Source organism: Jaculus jaculus, chromosome 1, assembly GCF_020740685.1.
Source record: "Jaculus jaculus isolate mJacJac1 chromosome 1, mJacJac1.mat.Y.cur, whole genome shotgun sequence".
NCBI classification, from domain to species: domain Eukaryota; kingdom Metazoa; phylum Chordata; class Mammalia; order Rodentia; family Dipodidae; genus Jaculus; species Jaculus jaculus.
The window spans coordinates 151,826,502-151,851,807 of NC_059102.1; the positions used below are offsets into that span (position 1 = coordinate 151,826,502).

The window sequence follows — 25,306 nt, forward strand, 5'->3', positions numbered from 1 at the left end:
ATGGTGGGAAAGATGGTGAGAGTTGAAGGCTGAAGACAGTTACATGCTAGATCCGGGAGCGTTCACACTGGACGGCAGGAAGACCTTCAGCCCAGATGAGCTTCCTGCAACTTCCAAGGACAAGAAACATTGTAGAACCTGGATTCTGGATTAAAATAATTTTTTTAAATTTTTATTTATTTATTTGAGAGTGACAGAGAGAGAAAGAGGCAGAGAGAGAGAGAGAGAGAGAGAGAGAGAGAATGGGCGCGCCAGGGCTTCCAGCCTCTGCAAACGAACTCCAGACGCGTGCTCCCCCTTGTGCATCTGGCTAACGTGGGTCTTGGGGAGTCGAGCCTTGAACCCGGGTCCTTAGGCTTCACAGGCAAGTGCTCAACCGCTAAGCCAGCTCTCCATCCCTAAAATAAATTTAAAAAAAATTATTTGCAAGTTGAGACAGTGAGAAGAGAGGATGGGTGTGCCAGGGCCTCTAGCCACTGCAAATAAACTCCAGATGCATGCATCATCATGCATCGAACTTTACATGGGCACTGTGGAATTGAAGCCAGGTTGCTAGGCATTGCAGGCAAGCACTTTAACTGCTGAGCCATCTCACCAGCCCCTGGCTTAAACTTTAATGAGGATGGCCCATGTTGGGTTGGAAGGCTGGTTAGATCCTCACATGCCCAACCCATGGTAATGGTCGTGGCTTGTGTCCCCACTGTGTACTCAGGACTTTGCAAGGTGCCACTGGAGGCACATTGAGTTTTTAGGATTTGTGAGCTTTGTCTCTACTTTATCTTGAGAAGGCCAAGTTCCAAAGAATGTAAGGTCATGCATTATATCTCACAATTGTGCCATGCACCTGTTGGGACCTAGGTGCAGGAAGTTTCAACAATGGTGACAAGCTTCAAATAAATTCTCAATAGCTGGGCGTGGTGGCGGAAGTCTTTAATCCCAGCATTTGGGAGGCAGAGGGAGGAGGAGCGCCGTGAATTCGAGGCCAGCCTGAGACTACATAGAGAGTTCCAGGTCAGTCTGGTGGATATTCTGTTTTGTTTTTTTTTTCCCCGAGGTAGGGTCTCACTCTAGCCCAGGCTGACCTGGACTTCACTATGGAGTCTCAGGGTGGCCTGGAACTCACGGCAATCCGCCTACCTCTGCCTCCCGAGTGCTGGGATTAAAGGCGTGCGCCACCACGCCCGGCTACTTGGATATTCTGAAATGCATAAGGAAGTGATTCTGCCGCATAACCCCCCGGCCAGCACCTACTCCACCCTTCCATCCAGCAGACCCCAGGGGCTTGGGATCCTGCTGGGGTAGGCAGGGACTCACCGAAGTCTGACGCGTCTTCAGGACCCCGCCCCTAGCGCACCGAAGCTTCTGGCCGGAACTTGCGCGCGGCGGCGGCGTTTCCCCGGGGCCTGTTGACTAGCGGACCGAGCTCTGCGGGGCGGAAGTGGGCATTGCGCGCCGGTGCAAGCTGCTGTGCGGGCGGCATCTAGCCAAACTGGAGGCTGCTGGGGAACGGGGCTCGGGCGGCCCCCGAGGCTCGGGGGAGCGGGCTTCGGGGGCTCCTGCAGCGTCCGCGGCGGCTCCAGGGGAGCGTGGCAGTGATGGGGCGCCCAGTCGGGCAACGGCTGGGGCCTCGGCCATGTTTGCGGGGCTGCAAGATCTGGGCGTGGCCAACGGCGAGGACCTGAAGGAGACCCTGACCAACTGCACCGAGCCGCTCAAGGCCATCGAGCAGTTCCAGGTGGGCGGGAGGGGGCCGGGCCGCTTGGGAAGCTGGACACACTCTGCGCGCTCCCGACGCTGTGTCCGCTCTCGGATGGAGGTGCTGAACGTCCCGAGCCAGGAGCCCACTGAGGAACTCTGGGTGCTCTCCCCTTTCCGCGGTTACCGCCGGCGCCGCTGGGAACATCTGTGGACATGCCTTTGTACTCAGGGCATCTTGGGGTGCCCCGGCCGACTTGGCTGCGGCCGAGGTCTCTGTCAGCAAAATGCACTCGCGTTGACCCTCTGCTTCCCAGACAGAGAATGGCGTGCTGCTGCCCTCCCTGCAATCGGCCCTGCCTTTCCTGGACCTGCACGGGACGCCGCGGCTGGAGTTTCACCAGTCGGTGTTTGATGAGTTACGCGACAAACTGCTGGAGCGAGTGTCGGCCATTGCCTCGGAGGGGAAGGCAGAGGAAAGGTAGGTCTCTACCTGCAAGCCGCGGGCAGGTGACTTGTACAGCTGCCACTTATCTTTGGAGTTGATTGGCTGTCTGGACGGTTCTGGTTTGCTCGGCTATACGGCCCTTCTTTAAATAGGGCGAGGAATGTGTTTAAGAGATTCCCCCCCTCCGTTGTGTGTCCTTCATGTGGAGACCCATTTCTTCAGTCACACAAGTCTTCCCAGGTATAAGAAGCTGGAAGACCTTCTGGAAAAGAGCTTTTCTTTGGTCAAGATGCCATCCCTGCAGCCAGTCGTGATGTGCGTCATGAAACATCTGCCCAAGGTGAGAGCTGTGGAACAAAACTCCTGGGGCTAGCTGCTGAGCTCCTGAAAAGTTTGATAGCTCAGCACAGTCTGTGGTGCCATCAGGGTACCAGTTGCTTCTGGATGAGCCAAGTGGACATGGAAGCTTAGCATTTCAATTGGAGGGCTGGGTCCCTTCTGGCGACTCAGTATGTCTGAATTCACCTACTGAAGCTTGGCCTGAGACCGTGGGGGCCTCTGTCCAGTGGATCTAGGCTTTTTTTCTTTTCTTTTTTGGTTTTTCAAGGTAGGGTCTCATTCCGGTCCAGGCTGACCTGGAACTCACTCTGTAGCTCCAGGGTGGCCTTGAACTCACAGTGATCCTCCCACCTTTGCCTCCCGGGTGCTGAGATTAAAGGTGTGCACTACCACGCCCGGCTTTTTCTTTTCTTTTCTTTCTTTCTTTCTTTTTTTTTTTTTTGAGGTAGGGTCTGGCTCCAGCCCAGGCTGACCTGGAGTTCACTATGTAGTTTCAGGGTGGGCTTGAGTTCACAGTGATCCTCCTGCCTCTGCCTCCAAGAATCTAGGTATTTTTATTTATATATTTTGGCTTTTCGAGTTAGGGTCTCTAGCCCAGGCTGACCTGGAATTCACTATGGAGTCACAGGGTGGCCTCAAACTCAAGGCAATCCTCCTACCTCTGGCTCCCGAGTGCTGGGATCAAAGGTGTGCACCATTACACCTGGCATATTTATTTATTTTTTGTAGGAAGCTGAAGCCTCTTGGCCTAGCCTGTGGGTACCTTGAGCCCGTGGGTGCCACATGCAGGAGGCTGTGATGTTTTCCTTGTAGGTTCCTGAGAAGAAGCTGAAGCTGGTGATGGCTGACAAGGAGCTGTACCGTGCTTGCGCTGTGGAGGTGAAGCGCCAGATCTGGCAGGACAACCAGGCACTCTTTGGGGATGAGGTCTCCCCTCTGCTGAAGCAGTACATCCTGGAGAAAGAGAATGCACTCTTCAGCACAGAGCTTTCAGTTCTGCACAACTTCTTCAGCCCTTCTCCCAAGACCAGGCGCCAGGGAGAGGTGAGGGGAAGGGAGGTCAGGTCATGTGACTCCCAAGTGTGTGCCTAACCCTTTTCCTGTTTTTATGTGCCTGTGAATGTGTACATTAGCCTCTTTCCAGAAGCATGGACTTGTACATGTGACAGAGAAAGGGTTGGCAGGAGGCTGAGGCAGGAGGATTGCCACAAGTTTGAGGCCAATCTTGGTTAAATAGTAAGACCCTGTCTCAAAAAACAAAAACAAGGGCTGGAGAGATGGCTTAGCGGTTAAGCACTTGCCTGTGAAGCCTAAGGACCCCGGTTCGAGGCTCGGTTCCCCAGGTCCCACGTTAGCCAGATGCACAAGGGGGCGCACGCATCTGGGGTTCGTTTGCAGAGGCTGGAAGCCCTGGCGCGCCCATTCTCTCTCTCTCCCTCTATCTGTCTTTCTCTCTGTGTCTGTCGCTCTCAAATAAATAATAAATAAATAAATAAAAATATATTAAAAAAAATAAAAACAAAAGCAACAAACAAACAAACATCTAACTTCAAACTAATAATTTTTTTTGTTGTTTTATTTCGAAGTAGGTTTCACTGTAGCCCAGGCTGACTTGGAATTCACTATGTAGTCTCAGGGTGGCCTCGAATTCATAGTGATCCTCCTACCTCTGCCTCCCGAGTGCTGGGATTGAAGGTGTGCGCCACCATGCCCAGCCTGTTTTTAACTCTTTTAGATATTTGGATGCAAGGATGAAAATCCATTTGATGAAAAGAGTTGTATACATCTAATTCCCATTTGCTCCTGTAGAGCTTGTGCATTCAAGAATGATTAATCTGGGGCTAGAGAGATAGTTTAGCAGTTAAGATGTTTGCTGGCGAAGCCAAGGACCCAGGTTTGATTCCCCAGTACCCAAATAAAGCCAGATACACAAGGTGGCACATGTGTGTGGAGTTTATTAGCAGTGGCTAAAAGCCCTGGTATACCCATTTTTTCTCTGTCTACTTCTTTGTATATGTCTGTCTGTCTGTCTCTCTCTCTCTCTGAAATAACTTTTATTTTATATATATCAGAAGAATGATTAATGTGGCCTAGAGAGATGTCTAAGCATTTAAAGACACTTGGTTACAAAGCCTGACAGCTTGGGTTCAATTCTCTAGTACCCACATAGAGCCAGATGCAATAAATTGGCACATGTGACTGGAGTTCATTTACAGTTACAAGAGGCCCTGATATGCCCATGCTCTCTCCCTCTCCTCTCCTCTGTCTCAAGAAAAAGTTTAAAAAAGAATGATTAGGGCTGGAGAGATGGCTTAGCGGTTAAACGCTTGCCTGTGAAGCCTAAGGACCCCGGTTCAAGGCTTGATTCCCCAGGACCCACATTAGCCAGATGCACAAGGGGGCACCTGCGTCTAGAGTTTGTTTGCAGTGGCTAGAAGCCCTGGCGTGCCCATTCTCTCTCCTCCTCCTCTGTGTTACTCTCAAATAAATAAATAATAAACAAAAAAATTTTTAAAAGAATGATTAATCTCAGAAAAGGGTGAAGCTGGGAGATGGTTCAGCAGTTAAAGGTGCTTGCTTGCAAAGCCTGCCTACCCAGGTTCAGTTCCCCTGTACTTGTAAAGCCAGGCTCACAATGTATCATATATATCAACAGTAATCCTTCAGCCTCTGCCTCCTGAGTGCTTGGATTAAAGGCGTGCGCCACCACGCCTGGCATTAAAAAAAAAATTAGCTGGGTGTGGTGGCGCACGCCTTTAATCCGAGCACTCAGGAGGCAGAGGCAGAAGGATCACTTGGGAAGCAGAAGTAGGAGGATCGCCATGAGTTCCAGGCCACCCTGAGACTACATAGTGAATTCCAGGTCAGCCTGAGCTAGAATGAGACTTTACCTCGAAAAAACAAACAAAAAATTTTGTTTTAAATTTATTTACAAGCAGAAAGAGAGAAAAAAAACTCAGAGCCAGAGAGAATGGGTGCACCAGGGCCTCTAGCTGCTACAGATGAATTCCAGACACATATGCCACTTTGTGCATCTGCCTTTACGTGGGCATTGAGGAATTGAACCTGGGTCATTAGGCTTGACAAGCAAGCACTTTTACCACTGAGCCATCTCTCCATCCCTCACGATGTATCTTGAGTTCATTTGCAGCCACAAAAGCCCCGAAAGCTCCCATGTGCACGCATGTGTGCACACACACACACACAAATAAATTAATAAAGGATGGGCTGGAAAGCCGGGCATGGTGGCACATGCCTTTAATCCCAGCACTCGGGAGGCAGAGGTAGGAGGATCGCTGAGAGTTCGAGCCCACCCTGAGACTACAGAGTGAATTTCAGGTCATCCTGAGCCAGAGTGAGACCCTACCTTGAAAAACCAAAAAAAAAAAAAAAAAAAAAAAGATGGGCTGGAGAAGCTGGGCTTGGTGGCACATGCCTTTAATCCCAGCACTCGGGAGACAGAGGTAGGAGGATCACCATGAGTTTGAGGCCACCCTGAGACTAAACAGTGAATTCCAGGGCTAGAGTGAGACCCTACCTCGAAAAAAAAAAAAAAAATATATATATATATATATATATATATATATATAAATATATATATATGGGCCAGAGAGATTGCTTAGCAGTGCAGTAAAGGTTAAGCGTAAGGATCCAGGTTGGATTTCCTAGGTCCCACATAGGCCAGGTGCACAAGGTGTCACATGCTTCTGAAGTTCGTTTGCAGTGGCTAGAGGCGCACACCCATTCTCTTTCTCCTGTTTCTAATGAATAAATATATTTTAAAAACAACAAAGTAATTTAAAAGATGATTGATCAGTGTAATAAAATGACTACCTATTAATAAGAGAAAAAACAAACAAAAAAACACTAGCCAGGCATGGTGGCTCATGTCTGTAATTCCAGGAAGCTGGGGTCGGAGGATCTGAGTTCAAGGCCAAGGCTAGGATCTAAAGTAAGTTCCAGGTTAGTCTGAATGTGACCTTGCCCAGTACACATATAAAGCCAGATGCACAAAGTGGTGTATGCATCTGAAGTTCATTTGCTGGCAGAGGCCTTGGTGTACCCATGTTCACTCTCACACACACACACACACACACATACTCTCTCTTTCTCTCTCTCTCTCACACACACACACTCTTACATTTTTCCCTCTCTCTCTCTGTCCCAATAAATAAATAAAAATACCAGAAAACAAATAAATAGCCAGATGTGGTGGTATATCCCAGCACTTGGGAGGCAGAAGGAGGATCACCAAGGGTTCAAGGCCACCTCAAGACTATAGTGGATTCCAGGTCAGCCTGAGCTAGAGGAGACCCTATCTTGAAAAACCAAAACCAAACAAACAAAAAAGCCAAATAAATAACACTAAACTCAACCTTTCTTTTCCTTCCTTCCTTCCTTCCTTCCTTCCTTCCTTCCTTCCTTCCTTCCTTCCTTCCTTCCTTCCTTCCTTTCTTCCTTCTTTCCTTCCTTTCTTTTGCAAACGCAAAGAGGAGGGCGACAGAGAGAATGGGTGGGCCAGGGCCTCTTGCCACTGCAAAAGAACTCCAGATGCATATGCCACTTTGTGCATCTGGCTTAATGTGGGTACTGGGGATTCGAATCTGGGCCATCAGACATTGCAAGCAAGCATCTTAACCACCGAGCCATCTCTCCAGCCCTGAACTCAACTTTCCCCTCTCTCCGAGGTAGGGTCTCAACTGTAGCCTAGGCTGACTTGGAATTCATATATAATCTCAGGGTGGCCTCAAACTCATGTCAGTCCTACCTCTGCTTCCCAAGTGCTGGGATTAAAGGCATATGCTACCATGCCTGACTTTTTAAACACTTTTTATTGACAACTTCCATAACTATAGATATTAAACCATGATAATTTCTTCCCCTCCCGCACTTTCTCCTTCACAAATCTACTCTCCATCATATCCCTTCCCCTCCCCTCCCCTCTCAATTAAGCTGTCATATTTTGATGTCATTATCTTTTCCTCCTGTTATGAGGGTCTTGTGTAGGTAGTACTAAGCGCTGTGAGGTCATGGGTATTGAGGCCAAATTGTGCCTGGAAGATTGCCTTGTAAGCAGTCTCACCCTCCTTTGGGTCTTACTTTTTTTTTTAATCTTCCTACACCTGTTTAGTGCCTGTGCCACCTTGTGCATTTGACTTTATGTGGGTACTGGGGAATTGAACCTAAGTCCTTTGGTTTTACAGGCAAGCACCATAACCGCTAAGCCATCTCTCTAGCCCCTAGCCACCCCCCCCCCCTTTTTTTTTGAGGCAGGGTCTTGCTCAAGCCCAGGCTGACCTGGAATTCACTCTGTATTCTCAGGGTAGCCTTGAATTCATGGCTGTCCTCCTGCCTCTGCCTCTGCCTCTGCCTCTGCCTCCCAAGTGCTGGGATTAAAGGCATGCGCCATCCACACATCTGGCTTTTTTTTTTTTTCTTTCTGTTACTGTTATGGTACCTGGCACCAGTTATTTATTTATTTATTTTTAAAGCTTCCTCATCACTGGCTCTTCTTAAAAGAAAAATTTATTTTTACTTATTTGAGAGAGAGAAAGGCAGAGAGAAGGAGAGAGAGAATGGGCATGCCAGGGCCCAGGGCATCCAGCCACTGCAAATGAACTCCAGACACATGCATCACCTTGTGCGTCTGGGTTATGTGGGTCCTGGGGAATTGAACCTGGGTCTTTTAGCTTTGCAGGCAAGTGCATTAATCGTTAAGACCTCTCTCCAGCCCTGGCCCTTACATTCTTTCCACCACCTCTTTCATAATGGACCTCGAACCTTGGAGGATGTGATACAGATAACATTTTTAAAGTTTTTCTAGGTAGGGTTTCACTGTAGCTCAGGTTGATCTGGAATTCACTATGTAGTCTCCAGGCAGCCTTGAACTCATGGCAATCCTCCTATCTCTGCCTCCTGAGTGCAGGGATTAAAGGCGTGCGCCATCATGCCCAGCTACAGATAGCATTTTGAAAATAAATATGTATTTTTACTTTTATTTATTTATTTGAGAGAGAGGATGGTCACACCAGGGTGTTTAGCCCCTACAAACAAACTCCAGATGCTTGGGCCACCTTGTGCATCTGGATTACATGGGTCCTGGGGTATTGAACCTTGGTTCTTTGGCTTTGCAGTAAAGTGCCTTAACCACTAAGCCATCTCTCTATTCCAACATATTTTTTTAAGTTTTATTTATTTGTCAGGAGAGAGAGGGAAGAGAATTTGGGTGTGCCAGGGCTCCATCCACTGCAAACAAACTCCAGCTGCCTACATCACCACGTGCATCTGGCTTATGTAGGCTCTACGTAATTGAACCTGTGTTCTTAGGCTTCGCAAGCAAACATCTTAACTACCAAGCCATCTCTCCAGCCCTTTGTTTTTTGTTTTGAAGCAGGGTCTTATTCTAGTCCTGGCTGACCTAGAACTCACTCTGTAGCCCCAGTCTAACCTAGAACACATGGTGATCCTCCTACTCTGTGACCTACAGAGTGCTGGGACTCAAGTTGTGTGCTACTATGTCCCAGCACTATTTTTTTTCATCCCCTAGCATTCATAAGGCTGGTAAAGATCAAGTTCAAGACCAGACTATAAGCCAGGTATAGTGGCACATGCCTTAATCACAGCACACACCTTTAATCCTAGCACTAGCAAGGCAGAGGTAGGAGGATCACTATGAGTTTGGAACTATGGAATGAGTGCTAAGTCAGCCCCTGGGCTAGAGTGAGGCCCTACCTCAAAAAACAAAAAACAGGTTTGGAGAAATGGCTTAGTGATTAAGCACTTGCCTGTGAAGCCTAAGGACCCTGGTTTGAGGCTCAGTTCCCCAGGACCCACGTTAGCCAGATGCACAAGGGGGCGCACGCGTCTGGAGTTCGTTTGCAGTGTCTGGAGGCCCTGGTGTGCCCATTCTATCTCTATCTCTCTCTGCCCCTTTCTTTCTCTATCTGTTGCTCTCAAATAAGTAAATAAAATGAACAAAAAAAAAATTTAAAAAGTTATATTCTTGGAGCTGGAGAGATGGCTTAGCAGTTAAAACATTTACCTGCGAAGCTTAAGGACCCAGGTTTGATTCCCATGTACCCATGTAAGCCAGATACACAAGGTGGCACATGTGTGTGGAGTTTATTTGCAGTGGCTAGACACCCTGGCATGCCCATTTTCTCTCTCTCCCTCCCTCTCTTTCAAATAAATTATATGTATGTATGTGTGTGTGTGTGTGTGTGTGTGTGTGTATATATATACATATATATATATATATATATATATATGTATATGTATATGTATATGTATATATGTGTATATGTATATATATATGTGTATATATATGTATATACATATATATATATGTATATATTTTTTTTTTTGCTTCTTCAAGGTAGGGTCTCACTCTAGCTCTGGCTGACCTGTAATTAACTCTGTATTCTCAGGGTGGCCTTGAACTCATGGCAGTCCTCCTACCTCTGCCTCCCATACCTGGCTTTCAAGTTATATTATGCATATGAGAAGTGCAAATGGCAAAATAGGCAGAGAAGCTGGAAAAGCCTAGCATGATTGTGTACCCCTTTAGTTCCAGAACTCTGGAGACTGTGCTAGAAGGATTGCCATGTATTTGAGGCTGGCCTGAGGCTACAGAGTGAGTTGTAGGTTGGCCTGGACTAAAGTGAGACCCTGCCTCAGAAAACAATAGTAAAAAAGTCATGCCCTGCACATAACTGGCTTTCACTGTAGGCTGCCTTTAGTCCTTATTTCCATGAGGACTTAATGACGTCCATCACCTTGTGCTTACCCCAAAATATCCAGCTCCTTGGTCTAGAGGCTCAGTTAGCCATGGTCAGTTAGCAGCTGGGTGAAGTTTCTTTATGTTGGCTGCAGGGCAGTAGGATCCCGTATGCTGACCTGGACTGTGTGGCCTAATTCCCTTGTTGGGGAAGGATAAGGTTGGTGATGCCTGCCAAGGCAGGGGCACTGGTGTCCCTGCATGGCCCTTCCCTTCTTGGAAAACAGGGTAGGGAGACTAGATGCCAGTGTTGTGCTGCACACCAGAGGCCCTGGCCCTAATACAGGTGTTTGGGCAGGAGTGAGTGACTACACAGCCTCCAGCTGAGGAAGAAGACTGGGAGACGCAGAGCCCAGTATGGGCTCTCCGGCCTTGACCCAGGCCCTGAGGCAGTGGCACTATGGCCTGAGTCTTCCCATGTTGGGACCCTTCCTTGGGCTAGGCATTCAGTGCTGCCTGTGGACTGAGCCACCAAACCTGCCAGACATGTACGTAAAGTCATGGTGGGTCACAGCAGGTCACAGTAGAGAGGACAGCTGTCTGTGTCCAGGACTGATGCATCTTTGTGGGTTGCTGGTGGGGTGGCATTTGAGTAGGGATCTGGACTCCACGTACCTGTCCTGCCCCACAGGTGGTTCAGAAGCTGACACAGATGGTGGGCAAGAATGTGAAGCTGTATGACATGGTGCTGCAGTTCCTACGCACACTCTTCCTGCGGACCAGGAACGTGCACTACTGCACGCTGCGGGCTGAGCTGCTCATGTCCCTGCATGACCTGGATGTAGGAGATATCTGTACCGTGGACCCCTGCCACAAGGTAGCACCACCTGCCTACTCATTCAGCATCCTCCTTTGCTTTTCCCCTGGGCTATGTTAGTCCAGAGACTGGATGCCAACCACTGCCAGCCTACCACTTGGACTATCATGTGTTCCTCCGCATCAGTTTGAGGATGTACAGGTGTTGTAGTCAGCACCATGTTGCTGGGATGAATTTCCAAACAGGTATTGTTTGTGGGAGGAACAGGATTTATTTCAGGCTTACAGATCCAAGGGAAGTTCCATATGGTGGAAGAGACTGGCCCCCTTTCACAGATCCAAGCAGAGAGAAACCCCCACCAGCCAGCACATACTAAAAGCAAGCACAAACAGGCAGCAAACAGCAGGAACCCAGGCAGAGCTCTGCATACCTTTGGGCTAGAAATCCAGTCTGCCCCCAGTGACACCTCCAGCCAGGCAGCTGGAAATCCAAGTTAACACCTGAGTCTGTTGGGGGATATGGGCCCTGCCGATGTCCAAACCAGAGACCTGGCTGTCTGGTTGCCTCCCTTGTTGGCTCTCTAGCCGCTACCCTGTGGCCACCCTGGATCATCTTTCTGCCAGGCCCTCTGCCTCAGCCCTCAGTCATAGCTGGCCAGCACCAGAGTAGTCTAGGAGTGTCTGCATGGCCCTCCTTCTACACCATGGGCATAGTTGCCTTGAGGCCATCTCCTGTGTGAGGTATCACACTCTGAGCTCATTACTCAGCACTGCAGTGTCCACCTGTTGCTGGGACAAATATCTAACCAGAAGTACCTTCGAGTAAGAGAGGGTTTATTTGAGGCTTACAAATTCCAGGGAAGTTTCACCATGGCAGAGGAAGCTGGCTCACTTCAGCATCGCCAGCAGAGAGAGAAGCCAGCACCAGCAAGCACAAACAGCCAGAGCTCAAAATGGGTCTTTGCACACCCAGTAAAGCTGGACTGAAGTTCTGCTCCCAATGACACCTTCTCCAGCAGGGACCTGCCTGCTGGAGACTTAAGTAGGAAGTTTAATTAAAAATGTATGGTGGGAGCCAGGCATGGTGGCGCACGCCTTTAATCCCAGCACTTGGGAGGCAGAGGTAGGAGGATCGCTGTGATTTTGAGGCCGCCCTTAGACTACATAGTGAATTCTAGGTCAGCCTGGGCTAGAGTGGGACCCTACCTTGAAAAAACAAAAAAAAAAAAAAAAAAAAAAAAAAGTATGGTGGGGGCTGGAGAGATGGATTAGTGGTTAAGGCATTTGCTTACAAAGCCAAAAAATCAGTTCGATTCTCCAGGACCCATGTAAGCTAGAAGCACAAGGGGCTGCATGCATCTGGAGTTCATTTGCAGTGGCTGAAGTTACCTGACACCCATTTTCTCTCTCTCTCTTTCTCTGCCCTTCTCTCTCTCTCTCTCAAATAAGTAAATAAATAAAAATTTTAAAAAATTTATGGTGGCTCATGCCTTGAATCCCAACACCTGGAAGATAGAGGTAGGAGGATCAGGTAGAGGTGAGAGGATCAGTGTGAGTTTGAGGTCAGCCTGAGACTACAGAGTGAGTTTCAGGTTAGCCTGGACTACAGTGAGACCCTACTTCAATAAAAAGCAAAAACCGAAAAAGCAAAATTAGTCTATTGGGGACATATATTTGCATTCAAGCCATGACAGCCTTTGTCATTGTTGTCTTTTTATTTTTTTTTTTTTCAAGGTAGGGTCTTAATCTAGTCCAGGCTGACCTGGAATTTACTTTGTAGTTTCAGGGTGGCCTCAAATTTGTGGTGATCCTCCTACCTCTGCCTCCTGAGTGCTGGGATTAAGGCATGCGCCACCACTCTTGGCTGCCTTTGTCTTCTTACTGGGAAAACCAATGTGCTTCCTCCGCACCAGCCCTTGCTGCTTTTGGCTGTAGGGAGAACACTTTTTCCATCCTATAGGCCTCTTCACTCCTCATGGAAAGTTCAGTGGTACCTTCAGTTCTTACCGCACTCAAGGCTGAGTACTGGTGGCTGGGCACTAAGTTTATTTCTTTCTTTGTCACTACCTACCAAACAAGTGACAGAGTAATGGGAATCTTGGATGTTTAGCTTAGAGACCTCTGCTGTCTAACTTTCCTGGGCCAACATGGCCCCTTGGGAAACTATCTTCTCTCCCCAGGGTCCCCTTCCATTTTGGGCTTGGCCTGCAGTGGGACTTCAGACCTTGGCCTATGTGTGTCTTTTTCTCTGTCCTGTATTTGGCCCTGCAGTTCTCACAGCCCTTTGGACAGTGGTAGAATCTAAGTGCGGGGCAAGGCTCTGGGTACACCTGGATTGTGCACTTTTTTTCCTGCAGTTCACTTGGTGCCTGGACGCCTGCATCCGAGAGCGGTTTGTGGACAGCAAGAGAGCCCGGGAGCTGCAGGGGTTTCTTGATGGAGTGAAGAAGGGACAAGAACAGGTCTTAGGGTAAGGATCAGCTCTTTTAGGGCCCCAACTCTGGGGTCCTATTCACAAGTGTTCTGTGCTATGTCACTATTGATAGCTGGGGTCTGTTCCAGTATGTTTCGGGATATCAATGTTAGATACTCAGTCTGTGGCAAAGAGAAGACATAGTTTGGTACAAGTCTGGGTAGCAGAGGGGCCCTTACCTGGGGGAGCCAGTGTTGGGACTTGGAGGGCTGTTTTCTCCAGTACTGTGTGATGCCTGAGCTAAGAGGTGGGCTAGAGACCCCAGCCTGGTTCCCAGTCCCCTTTTCATGGGGTGTGGACACAGTGTTGTTGGTACAGCCCTGCCATAGTTCCTTGTTAGAGTCTTCTCTGGTTTACTGCTGACCCCAGACACTGGCCAAGTTTAGTCTTTCTCCTGTTTTTGTTTCTGAGGCAGGGTCTCACTCTAGCTCAGACTGACTTGGAAATCATTCTGTATCCCTAGGCTGGCCTCAAACTCAAGGCATTCTCCTACCTCAGCCTTCCAAGTGCTGGGAATAGAGGTGTACACCACCACACCAGACAGGCTTAACTTTTTTTTTTTTTTTTTTCCTTTTTGTTTTTCAAGGTTAGCTCTTGCTCTAGTCCAGGCTGATCTGGCATTCACTATGCAGTCTCAGGCTGGCCATGAACTCTTGGCAGTCTTCCTACCTCTGCCTCCTGAGTGCTGGGATTAAAGGCATGTACCACACCATGCCTGGCATTTGCGCCTTTTTTTTTTTTTTTTGAGGTAGGGTCTTGTTCTAGCCCAGGCTGACCTGGAATGCATTTTGTAGTCCCAGGCTGGCTTCGAGCTCACAGTAGTCCTCCCACCTCTGCCTCCCAAGTGGTGGGATTAAAGGCATGCACCACCATCCTTGGCCCTAGGTTTAACTTTGTTATTTTTTTTCCCCCATTTAAAAAAATTTATTTATTGGAGAGAAAGAGGCAGATAGAGAGAATGGGCACACCAGGGCCTCCAGCCACTGCAAATGAACTCCAGACACACGTGTCACCTACTGCATCCGGGTTACGTGGGTACTAGGGAATCGAAGCTGGGTCTTTAGGCTTCTCAGGCACATGCCTTCACTGCTAAGCTATCTCTTCAGCCCCTAACTTTTTATTTACAGTTTTCATATATGTACATAATGTATTTTGATCATAATCTCTTTCTGTTATCTTTTGCCTTTCCTCCCTCATCCTTCTTCTACTGGACCCCTTCTTTCCAACTAGACCCTCTTCTACCTTTTCTTTCTTTTTCCTCCCTCCTCCATCATAATGGAATGTTTTGGCCCAATACTGTACAGGTTTTGTGCAGGTATTGACAGCTGCTATGAGGTCACGAAAGCACCCTCCACTTCATGTGCAGAATATGGCACTCCAAAGCACTCTTCCCCATTCTCTGGCTCTAAGTTTCTCCCCACCCCCTCTTCCACAATATTCTGTAAGTCTTAGAGGAAGTGGTAAAGATGTCTCATCTAGGACTAGAGAGATGGCTTAGCGATAAAGGTGCTTGCCTGCACAGCCTAAGGACCTAGGTTCAATTCCCCAGAACCCACATAAGTCAGATGCACATGGTGGTACATACGTCTGGAGTTTGTTTACAGTGGCTAGAGGCCCTGGTGTGCCCATTCTCTCTTGTGTTTTCTCTCTCTCTTTCTCATAAGTAAATAAAATATTTTACAAATACTTGAAAAAAGATGTTTCATTTAGCACTGAACACTCAATAATCACTTGTTCTCATGGGCCAGTTTTCTTTCTTTTTTTCTTTTTTCTTATATATTTTTTGTTTGTTTGGTTTTCTTGACGTAGGGTCTCATTCTAGCCCAGGCTGACCTGGAATTCACTATGTAAATTCAGGTTGGCCTCAAACTCACAGCAATCCTGCCTCTGTCTCCCGAGTGCTGGGATTAAAGGTGTATGCCACCATGCCTAACTTTAAAAAAATATATATTTTATTTATGTATTTATTGGAGAGGGTGAGGGAGAAAGAGGCCGAGAGAATGAGTGCACCAGGATCTCTAGCCATGCAAACAAACTCCAGATGCATATGCCACTTTGTACATCTGGCTTTACATTGGTACTGTGGACTTAAACTCCGTTCCTAAGGCTTTGCAAGTGAGCAGTTTAGCTATTTAACAGTCTGTCCAGCCCTGGTAGATACAATAAGTTCAAATTTTCTGTGGGTGTGTTTTGTTTTGTTTGAGGCAGGATTTCACTCTAGCCCAGGCTGGTCTTGAACTCAACACAAGGTAATCCTCCTATCTCAGCCTTGTTATAGGCATGACCCACCATGTTCATGCTTAGCTTATTTTGTTTTTCTCCATTGTTGTTTTGAGACTGAGTCTCATACAGCCCAAGTTGGCTTTGAAGTAGTTATATAGCTAAGGATGACCTTGAACTCCTGCCTCCATCTCTCAAGTGTGGAACTACAGGTTTGTGTTACCACATCTGGTCTGGGCCAGGTTTTTAAAAAAATATTTATTATTTATTTATTTGAGAGGGAGAGAATGGGGTTGGAGAGATGGCTTAGCAATTAAGGCGCTTGCCTGCGAAGCCTAAGGACTCATGTTCAACTCTCCAGGTCCCACATAAACCAGATGCACAGCGACGCAAGTGCTTAAGGTCACAAATGCGCACAAGGGGCCGCACACCTCTGGAGTTTGACTGCAGTGACTGGAGGCCCTGATGTAGCCATTCTCTCTCTCTTTCTCACTCTTTTTTTTTTTTTTTTCAAGGTAGGGTCTCACTCTAGCCAAGGCTGAAGGCTGATCTGGAATTTACTATGTAGTCTCAGGGTGGCCTTGAACTCACAGTGATCCTCCTACCTCTGCCTCCTGAGTGCTGGGAGTAAAGGCATGCGCCACCATGCCTGGCTCTCTTTCTCACTCTTGCATTAAAAAAAAAAAAAAAAAAAAAAAAGGCAGTCTGACTTGCCTCAAACAAAAAAGAGAGAGAGAGAGAGAATGCACATGCTAGGGTCTCTAGCTGCTGCAAACAAACTCCAGACACATGCACCACCTTGTGCATCTGGCTTATGTGGGTATTGGAGTATTGAACCTGGGTACTTAGGCTTCCCAGGCAAGTACCTTAACCACTAAGCCATCACTCCAGCCTAGGTTTTTAGAAATAAAGAATAGACATTTTTTTCCCTCTTAACTAACGTTTTGAATATCTTTGAGCCTGGAGTAGTGGTGCACCACACCTATGATCCCAACATTTGGGAGGCAGAGATAAGAGGAAATCTGTGAGTTTGAGGCCAGCCTGAGACTATAGTAAGTTCAATGTAAAGTGAGACCCTACCTTGAAAAAAAAGAAAAGAAAAAAGAAAAAGGAGATCTTTGAGTAATTGAAAACAAATTATGAATTGAGTACTTCTAGAGAAAAACTTCCTCTCTGGGGCCAATCCCCTGTAAGGATTGGCATCCCAGTCTGTGACTATCCCTTCAATGGGCCCAGCGCTGCAGCCCATTGGGATGGAACACCCGACCTCCTCAGTTTATACCAAGGGCTGGCTCCTTTCAGGGATTTGTCCATGATCCTGTGTGATCCCTTCGCCATCAACACACTGTCCCTGAGCACCATCAGGCACTTGCAAGAGCTGGTCAGCCAGGAGACACTGCCCAGGGTGAGCACAGGGGCGGCTGGTGACTATGCACACACTGGCCCGAAGCACACACTTCCCACCCTTGAAATGGGATTTCACTACATGAGTGGGTGGTAGCACATGGGTGCCCCTGATCATCCTGGGGGTGCTGGCCATGGACAGTAGAGGTCCTGCTGTGTCCAGTGAAGCCAGAGGACAGCACAGCTTTGAGCTCTGCTGAGGCCTCTATTTCCCTGCAGGATAGTCCTGACCTCCTCCTCCTACTCAGGCTGCTGGCACTGGGCCAGGGCGCATGGGACTTGATCGACAGCCAGGTCTTCAAGGAGCCTAAGATGGTATGGGGTTCAGTTTTTTCCTTTTCTGCTAATTGTGGGGAGTGGTAGGGTGAGGCCCTCTGGTTCCAAGGCTCTTCTTCTAGAATGTTCCTTTTGGGAAGATCACCGTCAGGGAGGTTTTGCTCATCTTTTTAGACTGGCCTCAGGGTGGTGGCTCTTCCATGTGGACCTGGGTCCAGAAGGGGCTCTGCATGAGCAACCATAATTGTGCTAGATTGGGGGTTCAACATAGCCCTAGACTTGGGACTCAGTGAGTGGAAAGGAAGAACCCGGGGACCAGTGTCCAAGAAAGCTGAACCTGCCGGGTGTGGTGACATGCACATTTATTTCCAGCTCTCGGGAGGTTGAGGTAGGTGGATTGCTGCGAATTCAAGGCCAGCCTGGACTAGAGTGAAACCCTGTTTTGAAAAAGCCCAGAAAGTTGGACCTGAGGAAGGTGGATGGGATGGGCCTGTGTGGGACCCACACCAAGCAGAGGGTGGGCTGGGTATGTACTGAGCAGCTGGGTCTGTGGGAGCCCCGCAGTCTCAGGCACCCCTCCTGACAGGAGGCAGAGCTCATCACAAAGTTCCTGCCGATGCTTATGTCCTTTGTGGTGGATGACTACACTTTCAATGTGGATCAGAAGCTTCCAGCTGAGGAGAAAGCCGCAATCACGTACCCCAACACGCTTCCTGAAAGTTTCACCAAGTAGGATTCCAGGGCAGTGGGTGGGAGGGGTACCAGGTGGGGCTATCGATGGATGTTGGTTGGCACTGGGTGGGCTGATCCCAGGCCCTGGTGTCCTCCGTGTAGGTTCCTACAGGAACAGCGAATGGCTTGTGAGGTGGGGTTATACTACGTCCTGCACATCACCAAGCAGAGGAATAAGAACGCACTCCTACGCCTGCTGCCTGGGCTTGGTGAGTCCTCATAGCTGTGCTGGCTTCTTACCTGTGACTCAGTCTCTTGGGCTCCTGGCGGCCAACCTCCATAGCTTGGTTTTCAGTTAAGTTTCTTGTGTGCTTGTTATGGTAATAGGCAGAGCTTAACTGTTTCACTGAAGCTGATTTGTCCTGACTGGTAAAGGACTTGGAGTTCCTTGGGTGCTCAGAAGGACAGCCCGCCCCCTCTCTTGCCCCAGGAGCCTAAGACAGAGGTCTGATTGGGACCCTCAAGAGTAAAGCTATGGGCTAGGGTGTAGCCCAGTAAGGGCTTAACTGGCCTATATGAGGCCCTGAATTCCATCTCCACTACCACAAGCAAGTGAAATTACAGACTCTATTGGGGAGAGAGAGCCTCAGTGGCATCCCACAGTGGTAAAAGGTGGTAGGACTCGACTTACGTCTTGTTTGGGGTTTAGAGGTTCATGCATAAAGATGGAGCCTGTTTTTATTTATGTATTTAGAGAGAATGAGCACACCAGGGCCTCCTGCCACTGCAAACGAACTCCAGACTCATGCACTACCTTGTGCATCTGGCTTTATGTTGGTACTGGGGAATCCAACCTGGGTCCTTTAGCTTTGCAGGCAGTAAGCCATCTTTCCAGCCCAAAGCCTGTTTTTTTTTTTTTTTTTTTTGTGGTTTTTCAAGGTAGGGTCTCACTCTGGTCCAGGCTGACCTGGAATTAACTCTGTCATCTCAGGGTGGCCTTGAACTCATAGCAATCCTCCTACCTCTGCCTCCCGAGTGCTGGGATTAAAGGCGTGTGCTACCACGCCCGGCTTTTTTGTTTGTTTTTTTGTTTTTCAAGGTAGGGTTTCACTCTAGTCCAGGATGACCTGGAATTCACTCTGTAGTCTCAGGGTAGCCTTGAACTCACAGTGATTCTCCTACCTCTACCCCCCCCCCCCCAGTGCTGGGATTAAAGGCATGCACCACCACACCCAGCTTTTGCCTGTTTGTTTTGTTGGTTTTTGTTGTTGTTGTTTTCTTCACTCTAGCTCAGGCTGACCTGGAATTCACTATGTAGTCTCAGGTGGCCTTGAACTTGTGGTGATCCTTCTACGTCTGCTTCTGCCTCCTGAGTGGTGGGATTAAAGGCATGTGCTACCATGCCCAGCTTTTTTTTTTTTTTTTTTTTTTTAAGGGTAGGTCTCACTGTAGTCTAGGCTGACCTGGAACTCACTTTGTAGTACTAGGCTGGCTTTGAACTCAACAGCAGTCGTCCTACCTCTGCCTCCCTAGTGCTGGGATTAAAGGCATGTGCCACCACCCCTGGCAGGAGCCTGTATGTTTCTCAGTCACTGGTTTACCTGTTTCCTACTTGCTGTGTAGGTGTAAGTTTATATTCAGCTGTCATCTAACTGAGTTTTCTTGACCTGGGCCTCAGTTTCCTATGTAACAAGTTGCCACAGATCTAACAGCTTAAAACTACTCAGACTTGCTATCCTGTGGTTCTGGAGGCAGCTAGTCTGAAGTGGGCCTTTCCAGGCTAACACTAAGTTTGACCAAACTAGCTCCTGTGGCTCATAAAGGTTGGCTCTGTGCCCTCTCCATTTTTGGGATGTCAGGACATTTGGGCCCTCATTCTGCTGGCTACAGAGATAGCATGTTTTTTGAGACATCCAGGAGCACAGCTGTAATGATTTCAACTTACCTTTCTTTGCTGTTTCCCCCTACCCCCACCCCCACCCGAAGTAGGGTCTCACTCTGTAGCCCAGGCTGACCTGGAATTCACTATGTAGTCTCAGGCTGGCCTTGAACTCACAGTGATCCACCTACCTCTGCCTCCCAAGTGCTGGGATTAAAAGCATGCGCCACCATGCCCAGCTTAATTTGCCTCATTGTTTACCAGTTTCTGTCTGCTTGTTCTGTCTGTCATCAGTGGTTGCTGGGCACAGGTATGTAGCTTGTCCATCTGCCTACATCCTCCTGTGGCTGTGCTGCAGCATTTTAGTTGTCTTCAGGAAAGTGTTCTAATAAGGGTGGATGTTAGCCCCTGATGAAAAGCTTAGAGCCCTTCAGACCACTGTCTCTGACATCCACATGCTTGCTGTATCAGTTACTTAAGAAAACAAACAAATAAACTACACAGTCAGGCGTGGTGGTGCACGCCTTTAATCTCAGCACTTGGGAGGCAGAGGTAGGAGGATCACCGTGAGTTCGAGGCCACCCTGAGACTACATGATGAGTTTCAGGTCAGCCTGGGCTAGAGGGAGATACTACCTACCCCAGTGGGGGGGGGGGGACGGACCACAAGGGTCTTCCTGTGCAGCTAGGGCTGACCTTGAACTCTTGGTCCTCCTGCATTCAGCAGCTGTGTTAGGCACTTTTGCATTTCTGTGGCTACAATACCTGACAGAACTGAAGAAAGGAAACATCTACTTATTTCTGCTCATTATTTCAGAGGATTTTGTTTCATCTTGGTGAGGAAGGCTTGGCAGAGCAGGTCAATCATAGCAGGGATAGAGTGTGGCAGAAGCTTTCCAGATCACAGCAGACCAGGAAGATGAGTGTGACTAGATCCAGGGGCAGGCATAACCTTCAAAGCCTTGCCATTAATGACTTACTTCCACCACCCAGGCCTCATTTAAAGGTTCCATAGCCTTCAAAGTGGCACCATCAAGGCTGCATGTGGTGACTCATGGCTTTAATCCTAGAACTCGGGAAGCAAGGGTAGGAGGATTGCTTGAGTTTGAGGCCAGCTCAGGCTACAGAGTGAGTTCCAGGAAGCCTGGGCTAGAGCAAGACCCTGTCTCAGAAACAAAAAAAAAGCACCATCAGCTGTGGACCAGAACATGAGTCTGTGGGGGGCATTCTTGATTCAAACAATAACAGTGGCTCTGAATAGTTTAATAACATCTCTACAAAAGAAGAGTCTTGGGCTGGAGAGATGCTCAGTGGTTAAGGTGCTTGCTGCAAAGCCTGATGAGCTGGTTTTGATTCCCTAGTACTCACAAAAAGCTAGATACTCAAAGTGGCACATGTGTCTGGAGTTCATTTGCAGTGGTTACAAGCCCTGGAGCTCTCCTTCTCTCTGTCTCTCTCTCTGCTTGCAAATACTAGATAAATAAGTAAATAGTCGTAAAAACTGGGCAGGACCAGGTTCACCTCTGGACAGATCTGCTATAACTCTTTCCAGTCACATGACATGTGGTGGCCAATTGCCTCCCTCAGCAAGGGTGTTGTGCTGGTGGCTCAAGTCAGGATTTGAGACCCTTTCCACTGTGCATGTCTCCTTAGCTTTCAAGTTTCATGGCTATTTAGGGGTGGAGGAACCTCAAGCATCTGTGCCCCTGGTAGTGACCGGAGTCTCCTGGGACCACACAGGGCTTGAATCAGGTTGGCAATAGCACCTATGGAGAACCTCAGTCTGTCAAATGTTCAACTTCCATATTGGTTCAGGCAGTGGTCTGCCTTGCAACCTTTCCTGCCCCGGCCCATTTGTTCAGAAGATGTTGGTCCCCAGGCCCATTTATAGTCATGCCTGTCCTCAGGCAAGGCCTGGCTGCAGGATCCTTCTGTAGTTTCCCTTTTCTGAGTGACTGCTGTCTACTGTGGTGGCTGAGGCTTTTGTGTCACTGATTGTGGGCAGGACTCACCAGCACCTTTGCCTCACCAGTTGTCCTACTTTGGTGTCAGTGGCTTCACTTGGAACTGTTTCTTTGTTCTGTCTTATGGAGCCATCTTTGTTTCCTTCATATCTCTAGTTATTGGTTTGTGGGCTTTCTGTCTGCAGAGCATCTTCCTGTCCCCATGTTTCATTTGTGCTCTTGCTTTCCTGCTGAAGGCCACAGACCACCTATCCACCTCACCTTGGCAATTCTTCCTACTCACCTGAGTCCTGTTCTGATCTTGGGATAGTGGAGAACCCCCTGCCCCCAGGTGCAGGTCCCTGAGGGTAGCGGCCACCTGCCTGGGCACTCACTAGCTGAGCCAACTTGCTGTGTTTGCAGTGGAGACTTTTGGTGACCTGGCCTTCAGTGACATATTCCTTCACCTGCTCACGGGGAGCCTGGCACTGCTGGCTGATGAGTTTGCCCTAGAGGATTTCTGCAGCAGCCTCTTCGATGGCTTCTTCCTCACCGCTTCTCCCAGGTAGAGTGCACAGTGCTGGTGTACTGGGACAGTGGACCCTCCTTGGCTTTTGTGCACCTTAGCCTGGGAGGGGTTGAGACCTCATTGTGCTGGTGAAAGGCCACACCACATCTGGGTTTTGGGGTATTGGGACCTATGCTAGGCTGAGGAATTCCCAGCTGTAGTTTGGAGATGGCCAGAGGTCAGTTCTGTCCTACCTCCAGGGACGGTGGGAGCAGCAGTCTGTGGCCTCTCCAGCCCCACTAGTCTCTTCCAGGAAGGAAAATGTGCATCGCCATGTGTTGAGGCTCCTCCTTCACCTGCACTCCAGGGTGGCGCCTTCCAAGCTGGAGGCCTTGCAGAAGGCCTTGGAGCCCACAGGCCAGGTGGGTATCCCCAGCTCCCAGCCTGGAGCCCTGCTCTGTGAACATGCCCAGCAGGTCTAACTGTGGTGTGCTCGCTCCTGGTGCCTACCCTTCTGCTCTAGCCTGGCGTGTGGGCTCACTCCTCCACACAGCTTTGGGCCACCCACCTCAATTGTCGACGCTTGGTTTGTCCACAGAGTGGTGAGGCTGTGAAGGAACTCTACTCCCAGCTTGGTGAGAAGCTGGAGCAGCTGGACCATCGGAAGCCCAGCCCTGCCCAGGCTGCAGAGACACCAGCGCTGGAGCTGCCGCTCCCTAGTGTGCCTGCCCCAGCTGCACTCTGAAGCTCTGCGGCCTGTTTTGGGAGAAGGCCTGGTCACCCAGAAATTCAGGGCAAACTGAGGCACCCCCTGCTGAGTCTTGTTGCTGGAAGCTGGTCCTGAGGGGTCCTCTGATCTACTTGCATACCCCTGGGGTCTCCTGGTGGCATGGTGAGCTTGGCCCTAGCATAGATGGACAGTGATTGAGGGTAGGGAAAAGCTAGTTTTCCTAGGAGCAGGCAGGGGCCTGAGTGACCTGACATCCATTGTGGACGATGAGGCCTAAGGGAGAGGTGTGCTAGGTTAGTTAAAACAGATTTACTGGGCATGGTGTCTGCAGTGCAGGAATGGTGCCCGCAACAAAAGTCTGGAGTGGTCTGCAGGGGTTAGAGGTCCAAACCCACTATGTCAAGGCACAGACCTTGCTGCTAAGGTCTGCAGCTTCCCACCTTGGTTTATTCCTTGTCCAGCTGCTGCTTGGCCCTTGAACAAGGGACAGTGAGTGTACACACTGAGGTTTCCGCTTATGTAAATAAAAGACATTTTGGTAACTCCATAGTGACAGATTTCTGTTCTCATCCTGAAGTTGAGTATGGCGTTCTTTTTTTAATTTTTTAAATTTTTTAAATTATTTTTATTTATTTATTTGAGAGTGACAGACAGTAAGAGAAAGAGGCAGATAGAGAGAGAGAATGGGCACGCCAGGGCCTCCAGCCACTGCAGATGAACTCCAGATTCATGCGCCCCCTTGTGCATCTGGCTAATGTGGGTCCTGGGGAATTGAGCCCTGAACCGGGGTCCTTAGGCTTCACAGGCAAGCGCTTAACTGCTAAGCCATCTCTCCAGCCCTGAGTATGGCAGAGGTAGGAGGATCTCTGTGAGTTCAAGGCCACCCTGAGACTACATAGTAGTGAATTCCAGGTTAGCCTATCTGGTGGTTAGGGGAAGTTCAGCTAGCCCCTGGACATGGGACACTAGGCCAAGGCTGAAGAGGGCAACCCTCTGGGGCAAAGCCTGCCAGGCAGATGCAGGTGGTTTGGGAGCCCTCAGCCTTTACTTAATCTTCCTCAAACATGAGTGGTTGTGTGCCCTGGATGCCCATCATCAAGTGGGGCAGGGAACAGGCAGGAGAGTTATGTGCCACAAGCTGAGGGAAAACCATGTGCAAGGGGGAAGGGATATGATCATCCAATTTTCCACAGACTGGGTGAGTTCTAAAGAAAAAAGTGTTTATTATGGCTCACTGTCCTGGTCCAAGATCCAGGCTGCATCTGGTGATGGCCATCCTGTTGGCAGAGGGCTGAGGCCACCACACAGGGCACCCATGGTGACATAGGGAGTGAGCATGTGCTCTGGTTTCCTTCTCTAAAGCCCTGAGCTGACCTCTGTCCAGCCTGCCCCCTCCCAGATTCCCTGTTCTGCATACCACATTTGCATTGTTTCCAGCCTCATACTTTATGTGGCTGCTAATAGGAACATGGCTGAGGATCCAGCTGAGTGGAGGTCATAGGTGCAGGTCAGCAGGTGGAACTGAGCAGACTTGGAACCTGTGAGGAGTTGCTTTTTTTTTTCAAGGTAGGACCTCATTCTGTAGCCCAGGCAGACCTGGAACTCACCATGTAGTCCCAGAGTAGCCTTGAATTCACAGCAATCCTCCTACCTCTGCTTCCCAAGTGCTGGGACTAAAGGTGTGTGTCACCACGCCCGGCATTTTGAGCTTCTGCTTTTAAAGATGGAAGAAACATGGCATTGTGGTGATGGGAATGATCCAGCAGTAAAAAGTAGATAATAGGCAGGTATGGGAAGCAGAGGTAGGAGGATCCCTGTGAGTCCAAGGCCAGCCTGAGACTAATTCCAGGTCAGCCTGAGCTAGAACAAGACCATGCCTTGGAAATTTTTTGTTTGCTTTTGTTTTTCGAGGTAGGGTCTTACTGCAGCTCAGGCTGACCTGGAATTCACTATGTAGTTTCAGGGTGGCCTCAAACTCATGGCAATCCTACCACCTTTGCCTCCCAAGTGCTGGGATTAAAATTTTTTTAAGTAGATAGTAGCTGGGTGTGGTGACACATCTTTAATCTCAGCACTCAGGAGGCAGAAGTAGGAAGATGGATGTGAGTTCGAGGCTAGCCTCAGATTACATAGTAAATTCCACATCAGCTTGGGCTAGAGTGAGATCCTACCTCAAAAAATAAAAAA

General features: G+C 48.8%; 1 protein-coding gene across 1 annotated transcript; it reads left to right on the top strand.

Annotated features, from left to right (window-relative positions):
• Positions 1–23,661, top strand: Nelfb (negative elongation factor complex member B). The gene is made up of 14 exons (XM_004654132.3): positions 1–15; positions 1,415–1,735; positions 2,013–2,176; positions 2,384–2,483; positions 3,296–3,526; positions 10,891–11,076; positions 13,373–13,485; positions 17,011–17,113; positions 17,332–17,427; positions 17,975–18,117; positions 18,223–18,329; positions 22,305–22,446; positions 22,703–22,811; positions 22,988–23,661. Exons 1-14 carry the CDS (start codon positions 1–3, stop codon positions 23,132–23,134), a joined length of 1,977 nt encoding a protein of 658 aa, XP_004654189.2. The 3' UTR covers positions 23,135–23,661.
• The last annotated feature ends 1,645 nt before the right edge of the window (positions 23,662–25,306 follow it).